This window comes from Theropithecus gelada, chromosome 11 (genome assembly GCF_003255815.1).
Source record: "Theropithecus gelada isolate Dixy chromosome 11, Tgel_1.0, whole genome shotgun sequence".
Classification (NCBI taxonomy): domain Eukaryota; kingdom Metazoa; phylum Chordata; class Mammalia; order Primates; family Cercopithecidae; genus Theropithecus; species Theropithecus gelada.
In genome coordinates, this window is record NC_037679.1 from 68,175,127 (window position 1) to 68,197,404 (window position 22,278).

General features: G+C 46.5%; 1 protein-coding gene across 1 annotated transcript in view; it reads left to right on the forward strand.

Moving 5' to 3' along the window:
• The window catches only part of ACACB (acetyl-CoA carboxylase beta), a 158,539-nt gene that overhangs the window by 35,063 nt on the left and 101,198 nt on the right, over positions 1–22,278 (forward strand). Inside the window, exons 3-6 of the mRNA XM_025402909.1 lie at positions 13,174–13,306; positions 17,135–17,273; positions 21,139–21,248; positions 21,604–21,685. Coding sequence (XP_025258694.1) covers positions 13,174–13,306; positions 17,135–17,273; positions 21,139–21,248; positions 21,604–21,685 — 464 coding nt within the window. The remainder of the gene's footprint in view (positions 1–13,173; positions 13,307–17,134; positions 17,274–21,138; positions 21,249–21,603; positions 21,686–22,278) is intronic.

Genomic DNA, 22,278 nt, shown 5'->3' on the forward strand with positions numbered 1-22,278 from the left:
CCCTATCCAAAGAAACATGGGCTTGAGTTGGCTGCTGGGGAGATGGTGCCTGCCTTGGAAACTCCAGCTGGCCTTGGCGGGAGGGGAGGAAGGAGGCTGGACTTGGGGATGACGTTGCTTGGAGGAGGGTGCTTCGGAGCACACAGGTACCTAAAGATCAGCCCATGGACAGGGTCACCCCTTACCCGCTTTCTTTCCTTGGCCTCCAGAAGGCTGATGGTTGTGGAAGGCGGTCTTTTTGAAGCTGAAGCCCGGGCGAATCGACATGAACTTGAGCAGGCATCTCATTTAGGGTCATTTTCTGAGCAGATTAGCGTAGGCATCTCAGTACCTGAGTGCTTTGTAGCTCTACCTACTTGGTTTTGTTTCTTTTCTTTTTTGTCTTCATTTTATTGCACTTAAAAAAAATTACCAAAGTGATTGTCTGTGGTTGACAATTCAGAAAATTATAGATAAGCAAAAAAGAGGAACAAAATCACCCGTAATTCCACCCCTGTGATGTTTGTTAACAGTTGTATGCTCTTCAGCTTTTTTTTCCTGTGCAGATATGTTTTAATTTATAAACTTGAATCATGCAGAACATTCTGTAACTCACTTTTTCATTCAACATTAAGTATTTTTCTAACACAGGGCTTGGCAAACTATGACCCGCTGCCTGTTTTGTTATGGCCTGCAAGCAGAGAATGGTTTTTTCATGTTTAAGTTATTGAAAAAAAAGTTAAAAGAAGAAGATTGTTTTGTGACACGTGAAAATTACATGAAATTCAAATTTCAGTGTCTACAAATAAAGTTTTATTGGAATGCAGCCAAGCTCATTGATTTATTATTTATGCCTAGTTTATGGCTGCTTTTGTGCCTCACTGGAGGATTTGAGTGGTGGGACAGAGACTGACCAGATCTAAAGTATTTACTCTCTGACCCTTGACAGACAATGTTTGCCAGTCCCTGCCTACAACACACTTTTACTGGATCCATAGTGTTCCTTTAAATGGGTGCGCCTTAAAATGTATGAATAGTCCTGGCCAGGCAGGGTGGTGCAAGCCTGTAGTCCCAAATACTCAGGAGGCTGAGGAGGGAGGATGCTTTTGCCTAGGACTTGGAGGCTGCAGTGTGCTATGATCGTTCCTGTAAATAGCCATTGCACTCTAGCCTGGGCAACATAGCAAGACCCCATCTCTGAAAAAAAATGTGGTCAAGTGTGGTGGCTCATGCCTGTAATCCCAGCACTTTGGGAGGCCAAGGCAGGAGGATTGCTTGAACTAGGGAGTTCAAGACCAGTTTGGGCAACATATGAGACTCCCATCTCTACTAAAAAAAAAAAAAGAAAATTAGCTGAGGATGGTGATGCATGTCTGTAGTTTCAGCTACTCGAAAGACTAAGGGAAGAGGATTGCTTGAGCCTGGGAGATCAAGGCTGTAGTGAGCAATGATTGTGCTACTGCACTCCAGCCTGGGCAACAGAGCAAGACCCTGTCTCTTAGAAAAAAGTATGAGTAATCCCCTATAAGTAGTGGATATTCAGGCTGTTTCTCCTTTTATTTATTTATTTTTTTGCTATTATCAACAGCACAGTGAGGAATACCTTCGTAGCTGAATCTCTGCCTCCATCCTTTATTTTCTTAGGATATGTTTACGTGGTCCATAAACATTCATGCATACCTCCCATGCATAAGGCCTGCATCTAGTAGCAGGAAGGGTCACAAAAATGTTTGGGAACCATGACCTCCGCCCTCCAGGAACTTGGGTTCCATTGGGGAAGGCAGATGTCTTCTCAGTAACTCCAATTCAAAGCTGATGGGTACAACAGTAATAGCCACTGCCATTCATGGGGTGCTTTAAGTGTGCCAGTACTTTGTAGGTATGGTCTCATGCCATCTTCAAAATGCCACTGTGGGGCACTCAGTGGAGGCTGTTGTACCCTTTCTCAAACCACTTTAATGAAAAAAACAAACAAACAAACAAAAAACCTCACAGGAATTTGGAATTGTCCCAGCAAGTCCAGGACATGGGGTCACCCTATTTATAATAATATGGACATACTTTGTTGGGGGACTGCGTCGTTCCTCTCTTAGCTTAGAGTGGCTAAAAAGATGGATTTGGATGATCCAACTTTGCCACCAAGCTGTGTGATCTTCTGGCGCAGGTACCATCAAGCCTTGGAACCTCAGTTTCCCCATCCGTCCAAGCGACTAGCCCTCATAGGCCTCTCTGGAGTTCATTATTATTATTATTATTATTATTGTTGTTGTTATTATTATTAGAGACAGTGTCTTGCTCTGTTGCCCAGACTGGAATACAGTGGCATGATCACGGCTCATTACAGCTTCAGCCTCTGGGCTCAAGCAGTCCTCCCACCTCAGCCTTCTAAGTAGCGGGACCACAGGCATGCGCCACCACACCCAGCTAACTTTTGTATTTTTTAGAGAGACAGGGTTTCACCATGTTTCCCAGGCTGGTCTTGAACTCTTGAGCTAAGCAATCCTCACAACTCAGCTTCCCAAAGTGCTGGGATTACAGGCATGAGCCACCATGCCCAGCTCTTTCTTGGTTCGTTGAGACTCTGTGGAAGTTGCTGGTCTTGAGTACTGCCCTGAGTCAGCGTAAACATTGATGCAAACTAATAAGTAACACAGAGTTCAGTTACGAAAGAGTCCTCTGGAGTTGGGAGGCATTTGGGATCTTGTCCTGAAGGCTTGGGCCATCTAAGAAGCCAGAACTCCTAAGTAGGTGAGGTCGCAAATGATGACTGATTTTCCATGGCATGAGAACGGGGTCACAGTTCAGAGAGTAGAGAAATGAGTGTGGATCAGAGTGCAGAAGGGCTTGAAATAAAGTTGGGGATGAGGAGGCAGAATTTGTTTTTTAATGAGTCCCATTTCACTGCCATGCAATTCTGCTCTGAAAGGCCAGCTGCCTGCATGCAAATATTGGCTGTAGACCTATAAGGGGTTTTCGTTCTTGGCTACATGTTAGAATTTCCTGGTGGGGGGATTTTGAAAAATCTAGATGCCGGGTACCCCACCTCTACCCACTAGAGATGCTGGTGGGACCCCAGCATCGGAATCTGATAAAGTTCATCGTGTCAGGGTCGAAAACTCGTGCCTAGCCCGGGGTCAGCAGACTGCTGTTGTAAACGGTCAGACAGTAAATAGTTTTGGCTTTGTGGCCATGTGGTCTCTGTTATAACTACTCAGCTCTGCTGCTTCCTGCACCAGAAGCCATAGTTATGTAATGGAACAGGCCTGGCTGTGTTTCAATCGGTTATTATTTATGGATGGGGAAATTCAAAGTTCATATAATTTTTATGTGTCACGAAACAGGATTCTTTTGATTTCTTTTCTTTTCTTTTTTTTTTTTTTTTTATGATTTAAAAATGTTGGCTAGGCACGGTGACTTATGTCTATAGTCCCAGCACTTTAGGAGGCCAAGACAGGAGGGTTGCTTGAGGAGTTTGAGACCAGTCTGGGAAACATGATGAAACCCCGTCTCTACAAAAATAAAACAATTAGGTGGGCATGGTGGTGCACACCTGCAGTCCCAGCTACTCAGGAGGCTGAGGTGGGAGGATCACTTGAGCCCAGGAGTTTGAGGCTGCAGTGAACTATTTTTGCGCCACTGTACTGTAGCCCTGGCAACAGAGGGACACCATGTCTCTATAAAAAACAATTTAAGGCTGGGTGTGGTGGCTCACCCCTGTGGTCCCAGCTCTTTGGGAGGCCAAGGTGGGCGGATCGCCCTGAGATCAGGAGTTCAAGAACAGCCTCGCCAACATGGTAATAAAATTACAACCTGTCTCTAATAAAAATACAAAAATTAGCAGAGCATGGTGGCACACACCTGTAGTCCCAGCTACTCGGGAGGCTGAGGCAGGAGAATCACTTGAACCTGGGAGGTGGAAGTAGCACTGAGCTGAGATCATGCTGCTGCACTCCAGCCTGGGCGACAGAGCGAGACTTCCTTTCAAAACAAACAAACAAACAAAACAAAACAAAAAACAATTTAAAAAGTTAAAACCACTCTTAGCTTGTGGGAGATACAAAAACAGGTGGCCGAGTGGATTTGGCCCATGGGTCCTAGTTTGCCCACCCACCCCTGTCCTAGCCGAGGTAGACATCCCAGGGGTACTGATGGGGTAGGTGGCTTGAGAAATTTCCAAGGGTCCATTTCTGGAGAGTGTGGTTTTGTGCTGTTTGAACGATATCAGCCTTTACTGGGCTACACAGTGTTCTTTCTTGCTTTCTTGTTTGGAAGTAGTCGTAATTACAGCATTGCCTGGCTCAGAATCGGCTCTCAGCAGTGCGGGTAGCCATTACCATCTCTATTTTATAGAAGAAGAGAGAGGGGAAGGAATTGAAGGTCTGGTTAATGCTGGGGCCCTAGCCTAATGGCCCAACCTGGGCTCCTGTAATGCTATGCTGCAGAGGCACATGGTAGCTAAAGTGTTACAAGCTATTTACTTTGGCTAGGCCCAGGGAGAGACTGTTAATTCCATCATGTGAGGAAACTGAGGCACGGAGTATTGAAGTAACTTTCTCAAAATTACACGTTATAAGCGGTAGATTCCAGCTTCAAAGCCTAGGAGGATGGCCGCAGTCTACCAGAGTTTCTAAACTGTGGCTCTTTTGACACTTGGGGCTGTCCAGTTCTTTGTAGGGGGCTATCCTGTGCATTTTAGGGTGTTGAGCAGCATCCCTGATCTCCACCCACTAGATGCCAGTAGCACATCCCCCAAGTTGTAACAACCAAAGGTGTCTCCAGGTATTGCTCCCCGGGGAGCAAAATTTCCCCCAGTTAAGAACTCAGGGCCAGGCGTGGTGGCTCACCCCGGTAATCCCAGAACTTTGGGAGGCCAAGGTGGGCAGATCACCTGAGGTCAGGAGTTCGAGACCAGCCTGGCCAACAGAGTGAAACCCCGTTTCTACTAAACATACAAAAATTAGCCGGGCATGGTGGCGGGCACCTGTAGTCCCAGCTACTCGGGAGGCTGAGGCAGGAGAATCGCTTGAATCTGGGAGGCAGAGGTTGCATTGAGGCGCAATGGTGCCACTTCACTCCAGCCTGGGTGACACAGCTAGACTCTGTCTCAAAAACAAATAAACAAACAAAAAACAACTCAGCATTATCCATGTTTGTCTCTTATTTGAGAGGCAATATAGGAGGCCATATGTATAATGCATGTTTTAAAAGTCCAGTTAATAGAGGGGCTTCCATTTATCTCAGACTGTCTTTCTGCCTAGAAGTTAGATTCTGAGGTCAGCTAGAGTTGGATTAGGAACGGGGCTCTGCCACTTGCCAGCTATGTAACTGGAGGTAAATGGTCCTCTCTGAACCTCGGTTTCCTCATCGTGAACCTGGAGATGACAGCCTCCTCCATACAGGGCTGTGGAGATTCACAGAGAAGCCCCCTGTGCCCAGTCCATAGTGGGCAACCGAGAATGTTTATTTCCTCCATTCCCGATACTATTCTGCCTGGTCTTGTGCTCCAGCAGCTGACTGTATTTGGTGTTTGGCTGACACCTCTGCTGTTGGTTGTACCTCAAGTCATTTCTAAAGTCACCTTGAAACATTTCAGCTCTCACCCTTGCCTAGCTGTGTAAGGACAGGACTTCTCACTGGACAATGGCACTTCGGATGATCCTCCTTCAGTGGGAGCAAATGCTGGCTGAAGGTCAGCCCTCTAGAGCCAATGTTGGTTGGCTTCCAGCTTTATCAAAAAGAATTAAAATAGCCACTTGCCTGGAGATTGGGCCTGAAGCAAGGCCAGTCCGGCAGCTTTGTGTGTTCACTTGCCTAGCCTGCGGTAATGGGCTCGTGACCTGCCTGATGGAGGGGCACTGTCACCAGTTTTGAAATCAACATGGTGGCCAAGAATGGTTTTTTTTCCCCTTAGGCCACAAAATGAAGTTGTTTTTTTGTTGTGCTTTAGGTCAAATTGCTGGAGTTTTAATGTTTGTGTGGGTAGACATGGGAGGTCTCAGACCTTCTGAAGCTGAAGGATCAAGCCAGCCAGTCAGGGAAGGTCGTGGACAGAATGAGGGGTGCGGCTGTGGGTGGGAATGTCAGTTAGTACAACCTCTGTGGAAAGCAGTTTGGAGAGTTCTCAAGGAACTAAAAATAGATCTGTCAATCTCTCCAGCAATCCCACTACTTGGTAGGTACACGAAGGAAAAGAAATTGCTCGGTCAGATTTTCTTTTCATTGGGAGGATCTTAACATGACTGGTTGAAAACAATAAGTAAAATTAGCATGGAGTTCAGTTGTGGTGGCTCACGCCTGTAATCCCAGCACTTTGGTAGGCTGAGGCAGGTGGATCACTTGAGGTCAGGAGTTCAAGACCACTCTGGCTGACATGTAAGATACAAACATTAGCCGGACATGGTGGTGGGCACCTGTAACCCTAGTTGCTCGGGAGGCTGAGGGAGGAAAATTGCTTGAACCTGGGAGGTGGAAGTTGCAGTGGGCTGAGATCGTGCCACTGCACTCCAGCCTGGGTGACACAGTGAGACTCAGTCTCAAAATAAAATAAAATAAAATAAAATAAAGAAATAATTATATCAAAAAGACACCTGTACTATTCACAGCACTATTCACAGTAGCAAAGATATGGAATCAGCCTAAGTGTTCATCAACAGATGACTAGATAAAGAAAATTTGGTGTGTGTATATATATATATAAATTTGTTTATGGCTCAGTAGTATTCTCTTGTGTGTGTGTATGGTGTGTGTGTATATATATACACATGTATATATTACATGTATCTATGTATTATATATAATGTGTATACACACATATATGGGTAAGTGTACATATATGTAGATATATACGTGTATCTATGTGTGAGTATATATAGATATGTATGTATATGTGTATACATGTACACATATATACACACACCAGGGAATACTAGTGTGCCCCAAAAAAGAATGACATGTCTTTTGCAGCAACATGGATGCAACTGGAAGCTATTTTTAAAAAATTATTTAATTAATTATTTAATTATTTAATTTATTTTTAATTAATTTCTTTTGAGACTGGATTATGAGACTGCCTAATTTTTGTATTTTTTGGTAGAGATGGAATTTTGCCACGTTACCCAAGCTGGTCTCAAACTCCTGGGCTCAAGCAATCCACCCACCTCGGCCTCCCATAGTGCTGGGATTATAGGTGTGAGCTCCCGCACCCAGCCGAGGCCATCATCTTAAATGAAATAAGTCAGAAAGTCAAATACCACATATTCTCACTGTGGGAGCGAAATAGTGTTTCCACATGGATGTAGAGTATGGAATAATAGACACTGGAGACTTGAAAGAGTGGGAGGAGAGTGGGATGAAATACTACCTGTTAGACACAAGGTGCACTATTTGAGTGATGGTTACACTACAAGTCCACACTTCATCACTACATAATATATCCATGTAACAAAACAATACTGTACCCGCTGAATTTATACAAAAAAGAATGGGGAGAGTGGATGAGTCGGGAGCAGGCCTTGGGCTCCATGGAGCCGAAGCAGACGAGTGGCCTGCTGCTCTTCCCGGTTAGGTTAGGAGATCAGCTGCATCTCTGCATCACTGCACTGAGTGTAATATAGCACTTACTATGCACCAACACTGCCTTTTACTTACTAGGTCTTGATGTATTTAATCCTCAGAACCTTATTTAACCTTTATTTCTATATATTGACTTATGAATGAAGTATGTGTTATTATCCCCATTTTACATATGGGAAAGTGAATGTTTTGCCAAAGGGGCACTGGAGTGGCTGTGGCTTTGGGTGTTCCTGTTACAAAATAAATAGCTTTATTCTTATTGAAAATAACACATCATTGCAGAACATTTTGTAAAACATAGCAAAGAGGTAGCGGCTGTTAATACTGCAGCGTTTTTTCCCCCAGATCAGGGGTCTGTCTGCAAATGATGTTCCTTGGGTTGCATCTCTTTTTTTGTAAATAAATAAAGTTCTTCTCTCTTTTTTTTTTAGGTAGAATTTCACTCCGTTGCCCAGTCTGGAGTGCAGTGATGTGATCTTGGCTCACTGCAACCTCCACCTCTTGGGTTCAAGTGATTTTTGTGCCTCAGCCTTCCCAGTAGCTGGGACTACAGGCATGTGCCACCATGCCCAGCTACTTGTATTTTTTAAATGTGAATGGGGTTTCACCATGTTGACCAGACTGCTCTCAAACTCTTGCCCTCAAGTGATCCACCCATCTTCGCCTCCCTAAGTGCTGGGATTACAGGCGTGAGTCACCATGCCCAGCGCAGCATTAACCTTTTAGAAGCTGGAAAGTAGATGAATGGGTGGTCACTGGCTTAAGGCTGAGTCCTAATGGAGCAGTGAGGAAAGTTGGGGACCCCTGGCCATATGTACCATAGAACCCCCAAAAGGCATGCTGTCTGGCAGCAAGGGATGCCCCGGAGCTGAGGGGTAAGGAGGGTACCAAAATGAGAAGGACTGGGTAGAAGACTCCCAGGTCGCCTCCCCTGTCTCCTGTGGCGGGGGCTGTCCACTTCGACCCCAACAGAAGGCAGCAGTTCAAAGGGACATATAGAGTGTCTTGGGAGAGGGGATCGACAGGCACAGTTGAGGGCATGGGGCCTATATCCCAAATAGGAAGATAAGGGTCCGAATAGGTGCTGAATGCTTAGAACTTCCCGCTTCCCCTCGGGGCTCCAGGCTGACCTTTACTGTCCAGGCAGAAGACTAGAAAACTTCTCCCTGGGGAATCTGGCAAGCGAGAGAGAGAGAGAGAGAGAGAGAGAGAGAAAGACACTGAAGATACTGACTCAGGGGATCCCCAGCACACAGCCCCTCCTACCTCACCATACATTGAGCACAGGGTCAACCAGGTCCACCACAGTCTTAGAAATTCTGTTCTCACTCATAGTCAGAAGGTTGGAACCAAAGCTTCTCTGACATTTGGGTCCAGTTTCTTTTTCTTTCTTTTTGAGACGGAGTTTTGCTCTTGTTGCCCAGGCTGGAGTGTATTGGCACCATTGCAGCCCACTGCAACCCCCGCCTCCCAGGTTCAAACAATTCTTCTGCCTCAGCCTCCCGAGTAGGGGGAATTACAGGTGCGCACCACCAAACCCGGCTAATTTTTTGTATTTTTAGTAGAGGTGGGGTTTCACCATGTTGACCAGGCTGGTCTTGAACTCCTGAACTCAGGTGATTCACCTGCCTTGGCCTCCCAAAGTGCTGAGATTACAGGCGTGAGCCACCGCGCCCGGCCCTGAGGTCCAGTTTCTCATATATGAGTCAAGGTCCAAACCAGCAGACGCAGGAAGCTTGGAAGAAACAGAAACTATGCTGGAGAAGAGAAGCTTAAAAAGCTCTCATTAATATCCTCGTTGAGGTCAGACAGGATGTTGCACTCATAGGAAGAGGATGCTATAACAAAGGGAACATTTGCAGGCCAAAAACAAGTTCGTAGACATCAAAAACATGATAGCAGAAATGAAGAACTCCACTGAATGTTTAGAAGATGAGGCTGAGAAAATCAACCAGTGAGTAGAAGAAGAGAGCGAATAGGAGAGGGGAAAAATACATAAACCAGTAGGCCAGTATAGGAATTTCAACATCTAAATATAGGACTTCGGGAAAAAATAGAGAAAAAAAGAGGTAAGGACATCAGCAAGGAAGTATTTGTTTCTTTTTGTTGTTGTTGTTGTTTGAGATGGAGTCTTGCTCTATTGCCCAGGCTGGAGTGCAGTGGCGCAATCTTGGCTCACTACGACATCCGCCTCCTGGGTTCAAGTGATTTTCCTGCTTCAGCCTCCCGAGTAGCTGGGATTACAGACACAGACCACCATGCCCGGCTAATGTTTGTATTTTCAGTAGAGATGGGGTTTCACCATGTTGGCCAAGCTGGTCTCTAACTCCTGACCTTAAGTGATCTTCCCACTTCAGCCTCCAAAAGTAGGGATCACAGGCGTGAGCCACCATGTTCATCCCATCAGAGAAGTATTTGAAGACAAATTCCCAGGATGGGAGTTTCCAGATTGAGAGGGCCTGAGAGATGTGCAGCCTCATTGGTGGAAGCAGACACACACCTGAGCCCATCACTGTGAAATCGTAGAGTTCTGGGGACGGAGGGACGTTCCTATAAGCATCTGGATATGAAAAAACAGGTCACCTACAAAGAATCAGGGATCAGAATTACTCTCGTTCTAGCAGCCTCTAGAAGCCACAACACAATGGCACAAGGCTTCTAAAAGTCTGAAGAAGGTTTTCCTTCCTGGAATTTCTTTTTCTTTGGGATAGAGTCTCGCTCTGTCGCCCAGGCTGGAGTCCAGTGGCGTGATCTCAGCCCACTGCAACCTCCATCCCACGGGTTCAAGCGATTCTTCTGCCTCAGTCTCCCAAGTAGCTAGAATTACAGGTGCATGCCACCATGCCTGGCTAACTTTTGTATTTTTAGTAGAGATGAGGTTCACCATTTTGGCCGGGCTGGTCTCAAACTCCTGACCTCAAGTGATCTACCCACCTCAGCCTCCCAAAGTGCTAGGATTACAGGCATGAGCCACCACGCCTGACCTTCCCTAGCATTTCGTACACAGCCAAGCAGTAAGGCTGAATGTGAGGGCAGGAGAAAGGCTGAAGTGCAATGGTGTAATCCTAGCTCAGTGCAGCCTTGACCTCCTGGGCTCAAGCAATCCTCCTACCTTAGCCTCCTGAGTAGCTAGGACTACAGGCAGGTGCCAGGCAATATGCCTGGCTAATTTAAATTTTTTTTTTTTTTTTTTTTTTTTGAGATGGAGTCTGACCCTGTTGCCCAGTCTGGAGTGCGGTGGCGCAGTCTCGGCTCACGGCAACCTCCGCCTCCCGGGTTCAAGCAATTCTCCCTCCTTGGCTTTCCAAAGTGCTGGGATTACAGGTGTGAGCCACCATGCCTGGCCCTGAATAGCCTTTCTTAGAAAGCTACTTGAGGATGTCTTCCACTGAAACCAGAGGGTAAACCAAGGAAGAGCAACACACAGGAGACAGGAAACAGGGGATTCAACATAGACTCAAGGGAATCTCCAGGGTGATGGTGATGAGGAAGCCCAGTCAGGAACAGGGCAGGGTAATTGAGGGCATCTTGTCATGCATCCTGCCATTTTACCATCTTGTTAAGTGGATGAAACTACTGGAGGATATGCCCCAGTGAAACAAGGGAGTCTACCAAGAAAGAGAGCCACCTAATCTCCCAACTTAGGAATCCAACCCCAAGGAAAGGCAAAGGGAATTCTAGGGATGTCAGCAAAGGGAAGCCCCAAAGCGATGATGGTGTAGGGGCCTAGAGGACAGCCAGTACATTTGGAAGGAGAACAGAGGCCTCCAGGAGAGATGTCACCAGTGGAAAAAAAAAACAGAACTGATCAATTATTTATTATTATTATTTTTAATGAGATGGGGTCTTGCTATGTTGCCCAGGCTGGTCTTGAATTCCTGGGCTCAAGCAGTCCTCCTGGCTTGGCCTCCCAAAGTGCTGGGATTACAGGTATGAGCCACCTCATGTGGCCTGATCAATTATCTTATGTGTACTGGGAATCTATTAGGAGGAGTAGGGTGATTTAGCAACAGGTGCAAGGAACACTAAGTAAAGGAAAAAAATCATTAACTCCAGGAAAAGGCAAAAAGGAACTAAAATCTGGTACACTGCAGCTCTCGTATGTGAATAATGATCACAAACTTCATATGTGAATAATGATCACAAACTAGTAAAACATTGAGTACCCGGATTGCCAAATTACAGTGGACTTCTATGGTATTGACCAGCTGGTGGAGGGGAGCTGATGGGGTGGCCTTGTGAGAGAACTAAATTCACATCTCTCAGGATGGGAAGGCCATAGATGCTGTCTGACATGGATGACTCACAAGATTGTATACACTTGTTGTTTAGGACTATGGAGATGTGTAATTGCTAGAAAAAATCAGCATCAATTTCCTCTGGTGTGGAGGGACAAGGCAGGAAACCTGTTTTGTTGTTAAACATTTAAAAAATTGTTTTCAGTTTTCTAAAGAAATTTTGTGGGCTGGACATTGTGCCTTATAATCCCAGTGTTTTGGAAGGCCGAGGTGGGAGGATTGCTTGAAGCCAGGATTTCAAGACCAGCCTGGGCAACAAAGTGAGACCCCTGTCTCTACAAAAAATAAAATTAAAAAACTTCTGAAATACAAATGTAGAAAAGTACATGAAATATATTAATACTGTGTAACAAGTCTGAACGATTAGAATGTGTGGACTTCTTCCCTGATCATAAAACTCTCACCCTTGTTAGAAGTTTCTTAGTATTATTTGGGTTCCTAAATGATGGGCATGTAAAGTCAAAATTAACTTAGGATTTAAAATCTAAACATCCACCTTGGGACAGGTAGAAGAAACTGCTGCTTCTAGTTCATGTGCTGGCCTTAGCTGGCCTCTTACGGTGCTTTCAGTTGGGTACAGTGGTTCATGCCTGTAATCCCAATGCTTTGAAAGGCTTTGATGTCACTTGACTTCAGGAGTTTGGACCAGCCTGGGCAACACAGTGAAACCCCATCTCTACAAAAATGTTTAAAAATTGGCTAGGTGGCCAGGCGCGGTGGCTCAAACCTGTAGTCCCAGCACTTAGGGAGGCCGAGACTGGCGGATCACAAGGTCAGGAGATCGAAACCACCCTGGCTAACACGGTGAAACCCCGTCTCTACTAAAAAATACAAAAAACTGGCCGGGTGAGGTAGAGGGCGCCTGTAGTCCCAGCTACTCGGGAGGCTGAGGCAGGAGAATGGCGTAAACCCAGGAGGTGGAGCTTGCAGTGAGCTGAGATCCGGCCACTGCACTCCAGCCTGGGCGACAGAGCGAGACTCCGTCTCAAAAAAAAAAAAAAAAAAAAATTGGCTGGGCTTGGTGGTGCACCTCTGTGATCCCTGCTACCCAAGGAGGTCAAGGCTGCAGTGAGCCACGATTACACCGCTGCATACCAGCCTGGGTGACAGAATGAGATCCTGGCTCAAAAAAAAAAAAAAAAAGAAGGTGCTTCCTGCCCTTGAGCCTCCTTGTAAATTGCTTCAGGGGCTCTGGAGAGCAAGTGCAAAGCAGAGGGGCTCTGGTGCACTTCGGCTTCTCTGCTCCACTGGCTTTATAGGTGCTGAGCTCTGAGTCCCGGGCTTCTTCCGTCATGCACGTCTGTCCCTCATTCTTACTCTGCAGGCCAAGCATGTCGGGACTCCACCTGGTGAAGAGGGGACGGGAACACAAGAAGCTGGACCTGCACAGAGACTTTACGGTGGCTTCTCCCGCTGAGTTTGTCACACGCTTTGGCGGGGATCGGGTCATCGAGAAGGTACAGACGGGTCTCGGCACTCTGGGTAGGGTCCGGTTGGGGTGCAGGGGCCCCTTCTCTCAGCTGGAGGTGGGAGATTCAGGTTCAGGCTCAATCTGAATCAATCTGAATCTCTGCCTGCTGCAGAGAGGGGGTGGGGGGGTGAGGGCCACAATCTTGTGACACCCAGTGCTGGGTGCTTGACTTCATGAGCTTTTCACCCTCGCAACAGCCCAATGCAACAGGTGCATCGCTCCCATTCACAGATGGGGAGACTGAGACCTCTGGGCGTGGTCAGGAAGCTCCTGCAAAGGACTCTGGGTGCTTTTGGGAATGGGGCCACTTTCTACTGAATGGGAAGCATAAGTCCAGCTGTGCATTCCTGAGGTTCGTAGCTGCTTCGAGGAGAGGAGACAGACTGACTAGAATGTCAGTAAGGAAAGGGAAGTAGCTGAGATTTGCCAGTTCTGAAGGCTTTTCACATTGTCTCCTATACCATCTGCACAAGGCCCTGCCTGGGTCATCCATACTGTTTGATGATCGCCATTGTATTCGTGGAGAAACTAGTATTCAGAGATTTGATGTTAGTTGTCCAAGATTAGGTAATTAGTAGGAGGTGGAGCTGGGATTTGAACCCAGGCCAGTTTGGCTCTAAGACCTTGTTCTTTTCCATTTTACTGGAGAGCAGGGTCATAATAATAATAACAATCTCAGTGACAGCTGCCATCGATTGAGGGCCTGTGCTGGGGTAGGCATCCTATCCCCTGCTTTACATCATTGCGTCTTATTTAGCCATTCCCTCAGCCTGGTCAGTGGGTATTGTTTTACAGATGAGGAAACCGAGGCTTAGAGAGGGGAGATTGCTTGCCCAGTGTCAGAGCTGGGCTCCAGAGCTCACACCCTCAACCCAGCACACTAAGTGCAGTATTGAGTGGTAGAGACTCATGCAGGATGCAGGTTCCAAAACCTGGCTGCCACTGGTCGTTTTTTGTTTTATTTTTTTAAGTTTTCATTTTTGTAGAGATAGGGTCGCACTCTGTTGCCCAGGCTGAAGTGCAGTGGCACAATCATAGTTTGCTACAGCCTCAACCTCCTGGGCTCAAGTGATCCTCCTGCCTCAACCTCCTGAGCAGCTGGGATTATAGGTGTGCACCACTATGCCTGGCTAGTTTTGTTTTTTATTTTTCTAGAGATAGGGGTCTCATTATGTTGCCCAGGCTGGTCTTGCACTCCTGAGCTCAAGTGATCTTCCTTCTTTGGCCTCCTAAAGTCTTGGGATTACAAGCATAGCCACTGTGCCATGCCTGGCCTTTGCCAACAGTCTTGATGGTTGAAAATACAGATTCTTCCACCCTGCTCCAGACCCTTGGATTTAAACTCTCCTGGGCGGAGATCCAGAAGCTGCATTTTTGTCACACTTGCCAGGAGACTGTTTTGCACTCAGCACAGTTGGTGGCTAGTGTGGAATTCTCAGGAGCCCAGAGAGGCTCGGGCGGCCACAGAAGGGCTCAGCCCAGAGCTGTTGTACTTTCTGGCTTAGGAGTTGACCTTGGCTTGCCTTCTGTTGTACACTCCTTGTGGGAAAGCTGCTGCTGTGGGGATTAGAGCCGCAAGCTGGCCCGCAGCAGCCTCTCCCCCATGGGGCTCCCACATTTGTTGCACTAGAACGTATAGGGCCAAGGGAAACTAATTCTGGGATCATCAAAGTCCTTCCCTCTTGACCAAGCCTTGCTTTGATAATCGACTGAGAAAGCCAGAGCCCAGCCATTTCATCATGTCTTCCCAAGAGGCATTTTTTGACAGGGTAGAAGAACATTTCACCTGAACCAGAAACCCTGAGGTCAAATTTTAGTGCCACCACTCATGGGCTGTGAGATCTGAGTTCAGTTTCCCCTTCTGTAAAACAGAGGTGATCACATCCCAATTCTCTAATGAGACTTACCCTTCAGGAATGTCTTGAAGATTAGGCAGCAATGAAGGAGGCCTTAAAATGATGAAATTGCTATGTAAGTCAAGCTTTGAAGGCATATGCCTAATTTTCTTTTTTTTAAACAAGAAAACTAGGGGCTGGACATGGTGGCTCACATCTGTAATTCCAGCACTTTGTGGGGGCAAGGCAGGAGGATTGATTGAGCCCAAGAGTTTGAGACAAGCCTGGGCAACATAGCAAGACCCCATCTCTACAAAAAATAAAAAAATTAGCTGAGTGTGCTGGTGCATGCCTTTAGTCCCAGCTACTCAGGAGGCTGAGGCAAGATGAACTTGAGGGGTTGAGGCTGCAGTGAACTATGATTGCACTACAGCCTGGATGACAGAGACTGTGTTAGTTTGCTCTCACACTGCTAATAAAGACATACCTGAGACTGGGTAATTTATAAAGGAAAGAGGTTTAATTGACTTACAGTTCTGCATGGGTGGGGTGGCCTCAGGAAACTTACAATCATGGTGGAAGGAGAAGCAAACACATCCTTCTTCACAAGGTGGCAGCAAGGAGCAGTACCATGCAAAACAGGGAAAGCCCCTTATAAAACCATCAGATCTCGTGAGAACTCACTCATTATCAGGAGAGCAGCAGCATGGGAGTAACCGCCCCCATGATTCAATTACCCCCCACCGGGTCCCTCCCATGACACGTGGGGATTATGGGAACTACAATTCAAGATGAGATTTGGGTGGGGACACAGCCAAGGCATATCAGAGACCCTGTCTCAAAAAAACAAAACAAAAGGAAACAACAAAAACCTAGAACTTTGGCTTTATTTTTTAGAGACATGGCCAGTTGTACCTCTTCATGTGGACATAAAGCTCAGAGAGGGAAGGGATGTTCTCAAGGCCACACAGCAAGTTCATGACGCAACTGGGAATTGAAACCAGGACTCTTTCTGTTGCTCTCTGCGGCTGGGGACAACCAGCATTGACCACTGTTCCTTCTTACCACATCTAAGACCTTTAGCCTTTAGAATGCACAGACAGCCATGAGGGCAGTTCAGAGAACAGGTCAGACTGTGGAAAGTTCAAGTCCTCACTCTGCTGTGTGACCTGGGGCGGATGCATTAGCTCCTCTGAGTTTTAATAGTTTAACCCCCAAATAGAAATAATAGTGAAAGCTCTTTCAAAGGGCTGATGTGAGGATGAAATGAAATAAGGCAGGTAAAACACATTGTACTGTAAAACATCAAAAAGTGTTAAGGGTGATCACGATTACACCAAAGGAATAAAAAAATCATTCACTGGGCCTGGCACAGTGGCTCATGCCTGTAATCCCAGAACTTTGGGTGGATGAGGTGGGCACATCATTTGAGCCCAGCCTGGGTTTGTGTTCAAGTTCAGGACCAGCCGGGGCAACATGACAAAATCCTGTCTTTGCAAAAACATAAAAAAAATGAGCAGGATGTGGTGGTGTAAACTTGTAGTCCCAGCTACTCAGGAGGCTGAGGTGGGAGGATCACTTGAACCTGGAAGGTTGAAGTTGCAGTAAGCTGTGATTGCACCACTACACTCCAGCCTGGGTGACAGAGCAAGACTCTGTCTCAAAAAAAATAAATATATAAAATAAAAAAATATATATCTATGTATTTCATCCAAACACCCATCCATTCATCTATCCATCCATCCATCCATCCATCCATTCATCCATCTATTTGATGATCCATTCATGTGGCTGGCAGAATTTGAGCTCCTGCTCTGTGCTGGGATGTGTGCCATGGAAATGCATAGAAATACCAAAAGGAATGCTGTGTCACAGGGGCTGCGGGAGGCTCTGCAGCTGTGAGGTGGACTCGGGGTAGCACGTGGCCCCCAGCACAGGTAGATGTGCATCTTCAGCTCCTTCCTTGTCTTCCCGTGCAGGTGCTTATTGCCAACAACGGGATCGCCGCCGTGAAGTGCATGCGCTCCATCCGCAGGTGGGCCTATGAGATGTTCCGCAACGAGCGGGCCATCCGGTTTGTTGTGATGGTGACCCCTGAGGACCTTAAGGCCAACGCAGGTACCTGGGCCTTGACCCTCTCCTCCCGCCGCGCCCCATCCTTGCCTGCCCTCGCCTCCTTCACCTGTGCCTAGGCAAGTCCATCCTGGACTCCAGATGGTCAGGACCTCTCATGAGTCTGTATTTATTTGTCCTTCCTTCTTTATTTAATTAAAATGTCTGCTGACATCAAGAATGCCTGTGCCTTACAAAAATGCAAATGGTTAACATGCAGAGGAAATGGGATCTTTGAGAAATGTTGTGTTCTAGCAGATTGGGGGCTGTTTCTCCTGGTGTTTTCCTGCAGGTGTTGTATTCTAGCAGACTGAGGGCTGTTGCTCCTGGTGTTTTCCTGAAGGAGGATGTAATTGTATTTCAATTACTTGTTCATTCTTCCGTTCATTTGCCTGAGTTTTTTTATGATGAATCATTCTATAAACAACTGTTGGATGATTTACTTTTTTCCTGAACAGTCTTATCCTTTTATAGGCCCTACTCCCCACAGCAGCCAAAGTGACCTTTTAGAAACATAACTTATTCTGCTGTGTTTTCTGAAGGTTGTTAAAAACAAAAACCTTGGCCAGAGTGGTGACTCGTGCCTGTAATCCCAGCACTTTGGGAGGCTGAGGCGGGAGGATTGCTTGAGCCCTTGAGTTTGAGAGCAGCCCGGGCAACATAAGACCCTGTCTCTACAAAAAATAAAAATAAAAAAATAACTGGGTACAGTGGCGTGCACCTGTAGTCTCAGCTACCCAGGAAGCTGAGGTGGGAGGATCGCTTCAGCCCAGGGGGTCTAGGCTAGAGTGAGCTGTGATTACACCACTGCATTCCAGCCTGGGAAACAGACTGAGACTCTGTCTCAAATGAAACAACATAAACCTAAAAGCATAACTCAGATCTGAGCACAGTGGCTCATGCCTATAATCCCAGCGCTTTGGGAGGCCAAGATGGGCGAATCACTTGAGGCCAGGAATTTTGAGACCAGCCTGCCCATTTCTACTAAAAATACCTCCCAAAAATTAGCCGGGCATGGTGGCAGGTGCCTGTAGTCCCAGCTATTCAGGAGGCTGAGGCAGGAGAATTGCTTGAACCCAGGAGGCGGAGGTTGCGGTGGGCTGAGATCACCCCACTGCACTTGAGCCTGGGTGACAGAGCAAGACTGTCTCAAAAAAAAAAAAAAAAAGCAAAACAAAAACCAACATAAGTCAGGTCTTCAGGTCTTTTCGTGCTTCTTCTTAAAATGTGTCAGAGGCTGTATGCTCTTCCCAGTAGTAGCAACCTCAGCACCATCCCCTAAGCCTTCCTGCCCCAAGCTCTGCACAGACATGGCCTCATTTGTTACTTACAGCTCTGTTTTACAGATGGCACAGTCGAGGCACAGGGACGTGAATTTATCACTTGTCCAGGGTCACACAACCGTCATGTGATGCAGGTGGGATGGGAACCCTGGTCTGAGCTCAGAGCATTATCCAGTGGGTCCTCCCGTCTTGGTTAGTCTAAAATTCAAGATTCTCACCGAGGCCCGTAAGTCCCCTCCTGACTCCATCTGGAACCTCTCACCCTCCATCAGCCGGGTACCAGTCATGCTGGCCTCTGGCGGCTCCTGGGCCTGTTGCAGAGTCTTGGTACTTGCTGGATCCTCTATTGAAGGTGCTTCTCCCAGAGCCCTTTGTGCAGTGGACTCCCTCCCCACCCAGTCTGTAGGTCTCAACATGATCCTTGCATCTCTCTCAGAGAACCTCATTTATTTTCTTCCCAGCACTGACCTGAGTCTGTAGTTATTGTGTTTATTTTCTTGTTTATCTTCTCCAACATAAAAGAAAAACTGGATGAGGACCAGGTAGCGTGTCTGGCCGCTCCCTTTGTCATCTCTGGAATCTCCCCATTGGCCAACATTTCTGTGTTTGATAAATGTAGGAGGCAGGCAGGCCGGAAGGAGCAGCTCTGGGGTTTCTTTCTGTGTTTGCATATAAAGTGCCGCAATCTTCAATTTCAGGATCGTAGCAAATTTCATAGTACAGATGTCCCAACCCCTGTGTTTGGATTGAGTCTAACTTTTCCTAGTCTGAAACACTGCTCAGTGGCTGTCGTCTGACTTTGGCCTCATTGATGTGTGGGTTTTTGTTTGTCTGTTGTTTTTTTTTGAGATAGAGTCTTGCTCTGTTGCCCAGGCTGGAGTACAGTGGTGTGATCTTGGCTCACTGCAGCCTCCACCTCCCGGGTTCAAGCAATTCTCATGCCTCAGCCTCCCAAGTAGCTGGGAGGCGTGCACCACCATGACCGGCTAATTTTTGTATTTTTAGTGGAGACAGAGTTTCACCATGTTGGCCAGGCTAGTCTTGAACTCCTGACTTCTGGTGATCTGCCCGCCTCAGCCTTCTAAAGTGCTGATATTACAGGTGTCAGCCATTGCGCCCAGCCAACATGTGGTTTTTTTAAGGACATATTCTTAGATGTGGAATTTCTGGCTTAAAGAGCGTGAGTATTTTAAAATCAAAATATTGCATTATGTTCAGCCTTAAAAAGGAAGGAAATCCCGTCATGTGTTACAACATGGATGAACCTTGAGGACATTGTGCTGGTCCCAAAAAGTGAAGTAAGCCAGTCACAAAAAGACAAATACTGCATGATTCCATGTATAAGGGGTAACTAGAGTAGTGCAATTCATAGAGAGAGCGAGAGAGAGTGTATATCGTTGGTTGCCAAGGACTTCAGGGAGGGAGAAAAAGGGAGTTGTTGATGAGTATAGAGTTTCAGATTCATAAAATGAAAAAGTTCTGGACATCTGTTTCATGATATAAATATATTTCACTATTGAACTGTACACTCAAAAATGGTTAAGATAGTAAATTTTACGGTGTTGTTTTTTTTTTACCATAATTTAAAACTCTGATTGTATTTTTGTTTGTTTGTTTGTTTGTTTGGGTTTTTTTTTGAGACAGGACCTTGCTCTGTCGCCCAGGCTGGAGTGCAGTGACATGATCACAGCTCACTGTAGCCTTGACCTTTGAGGCTCAAGTGATCCTCCTGCCTCAGCCCCCCAAGTAGCCGGGACTATAGGCATGCACCACCATTCCTGGCTACTTTTTTTTTTTTTTTTGTAGAGACAAGGTCTCCCTTTATTGCCCAAACTGACCTTGCATTCCTGGCCTCAAACAATCCTCCTACCTCGGCCTCCCAAAGTGCTGGGATGACAGGTGTGCACCACCGCACCCAGCCCTATTGTATTATTTAATGGTAAAACAATATTAAGATAAACTTTAAATAGGAAATATTTTTAAAAACTTACCTCTAATCCCACTCTGTTGACAGATTACTTCCTTTGTCCTTCGTTCCCTTCCAGGCCTTCCGGGCCTTGTCCAGAGACACATCTGTTTCACGTAATTAAAATCATATTTCATTTTCTTTAAATTTTCTTCCTTTTTTTTTTTTTTTTTTTTTTTTTTAAATGAGACAGAGTCTTGTTCCATCACCCAGACTGGAGTGCAGTGGCATGATCTCAGCTCACTGCAACCTCCACCTCCTGGGTTCAAGCAATTCGCCCACCTCAGCCTCCCGAGTACTTTGGATTACAGGTGCCTACCACCATGCCCAGCTAATTTTTGTATTTTTAGTAGAGACAGGATTTCACCATGTTGACCAGGCTGGTTTCGAACTTCTGGGCTCAGGCGATCTGCCTGCCTCAGCCTCCTAAAGTGCGAGATTATAGGCATGAGCCACTGCGCCCAGCCTTCTCTTTACATTTTCATACATGTTTGTCCGTTGTTGCCGTAGAAGTCTGCATGGTTCTGCTTTCCATGGCTGTACACAGTCACATCTTGTAATGTTCTGCCATTGACATCCGTCTGTCAGCAGTTCCTTTCTTCTTGCTCCCATTTAATTTCAGAGTACATCAAGATGGCGGATCAGTACGTCCCCGTCCCAGGAGGGCCTAATAACAACAACTATGCCAACGTGGAGCTGATTGTGGACATTGCCAAGAGAATCCCTGTGCAGGTAGACGGACCAGGGTGCCTGAGTGTGGTCTCTGAGTGTGGGATGATGCCCCTTGGTTCTAGTTCAATTCCACAGTTCACAAGGGGCAGAGGGTCCGGGTCCCACAAGGCTCCAAATTCCTGGGCTGACATAACAGAAAAGAGTGTTCAAGTGATGCGAAGCACATTCTTTTTTAAAAAAAATTTTACAGACAGGATCTCGCCATGTTGGCCAGGATGGTCTTGAACTCCTGGGCTCAAATGATCCTCCTGCCTCGGCCTCCCAAAGTGCTGGGGTTACAGGTGTGAGTTACTGTGCCCGGCTGGCAGGCATATTCTTGAAGGAAGATTGTTGCTCACCCCTTTCTGTGTTGCAGGCGGTGTGGGCTGGCTGGGGCCATGCTTCTGAAAACCCTAAACTTCCGGAGCTGCTGTGCAAGAATGGAGTTGCTTTCTTAGGTAGAGTGTATCCCCATCAGATACATGGGAATTGGGGTGTTGCTGGGACATTCTGCTGGGTCTGGCCCTCTTTCTACTCCTGTCCTGTAAAGCAGAGGTCCCTTTGATTTCCCACCTCACACTTTCATTGTGAGGAGTGAGTGAGTCCCAGGTCCCAGGGCGGAAGGGCACACAGCTAATCTGCCAAGTCATGGAATTAGGAACTGCCTGCTTTTCAAAGGAAGACACACAGGCAGCCAACAAGCATATGAAAAAAAGCTCAACATCACTGATCATTAGAGAAAGGCAAGTCAAAACCACAGTGAGATACCATTTCTTGGCAGATTCTGATGAGATTGTGGAGAAAAGGGAACGCTTATGCACTGTTGGTGGGAGTGTAAACTAGTTCAGCCATTGTGGAAAGCGTATGGCAATTCCTCAAAGAGCCAAAAATAGAACTACCATTTAACCCAGCAATCCTGTTACTGGGTATATACCCAGAGGAATATAAAATCATTCGACCATAAAGACACATGAACACGAATGTTTATTGCAGCACTATTCACAATAGCAAAGGCATGGAATCAACCTAAATGCCCATCAATGACAGATTG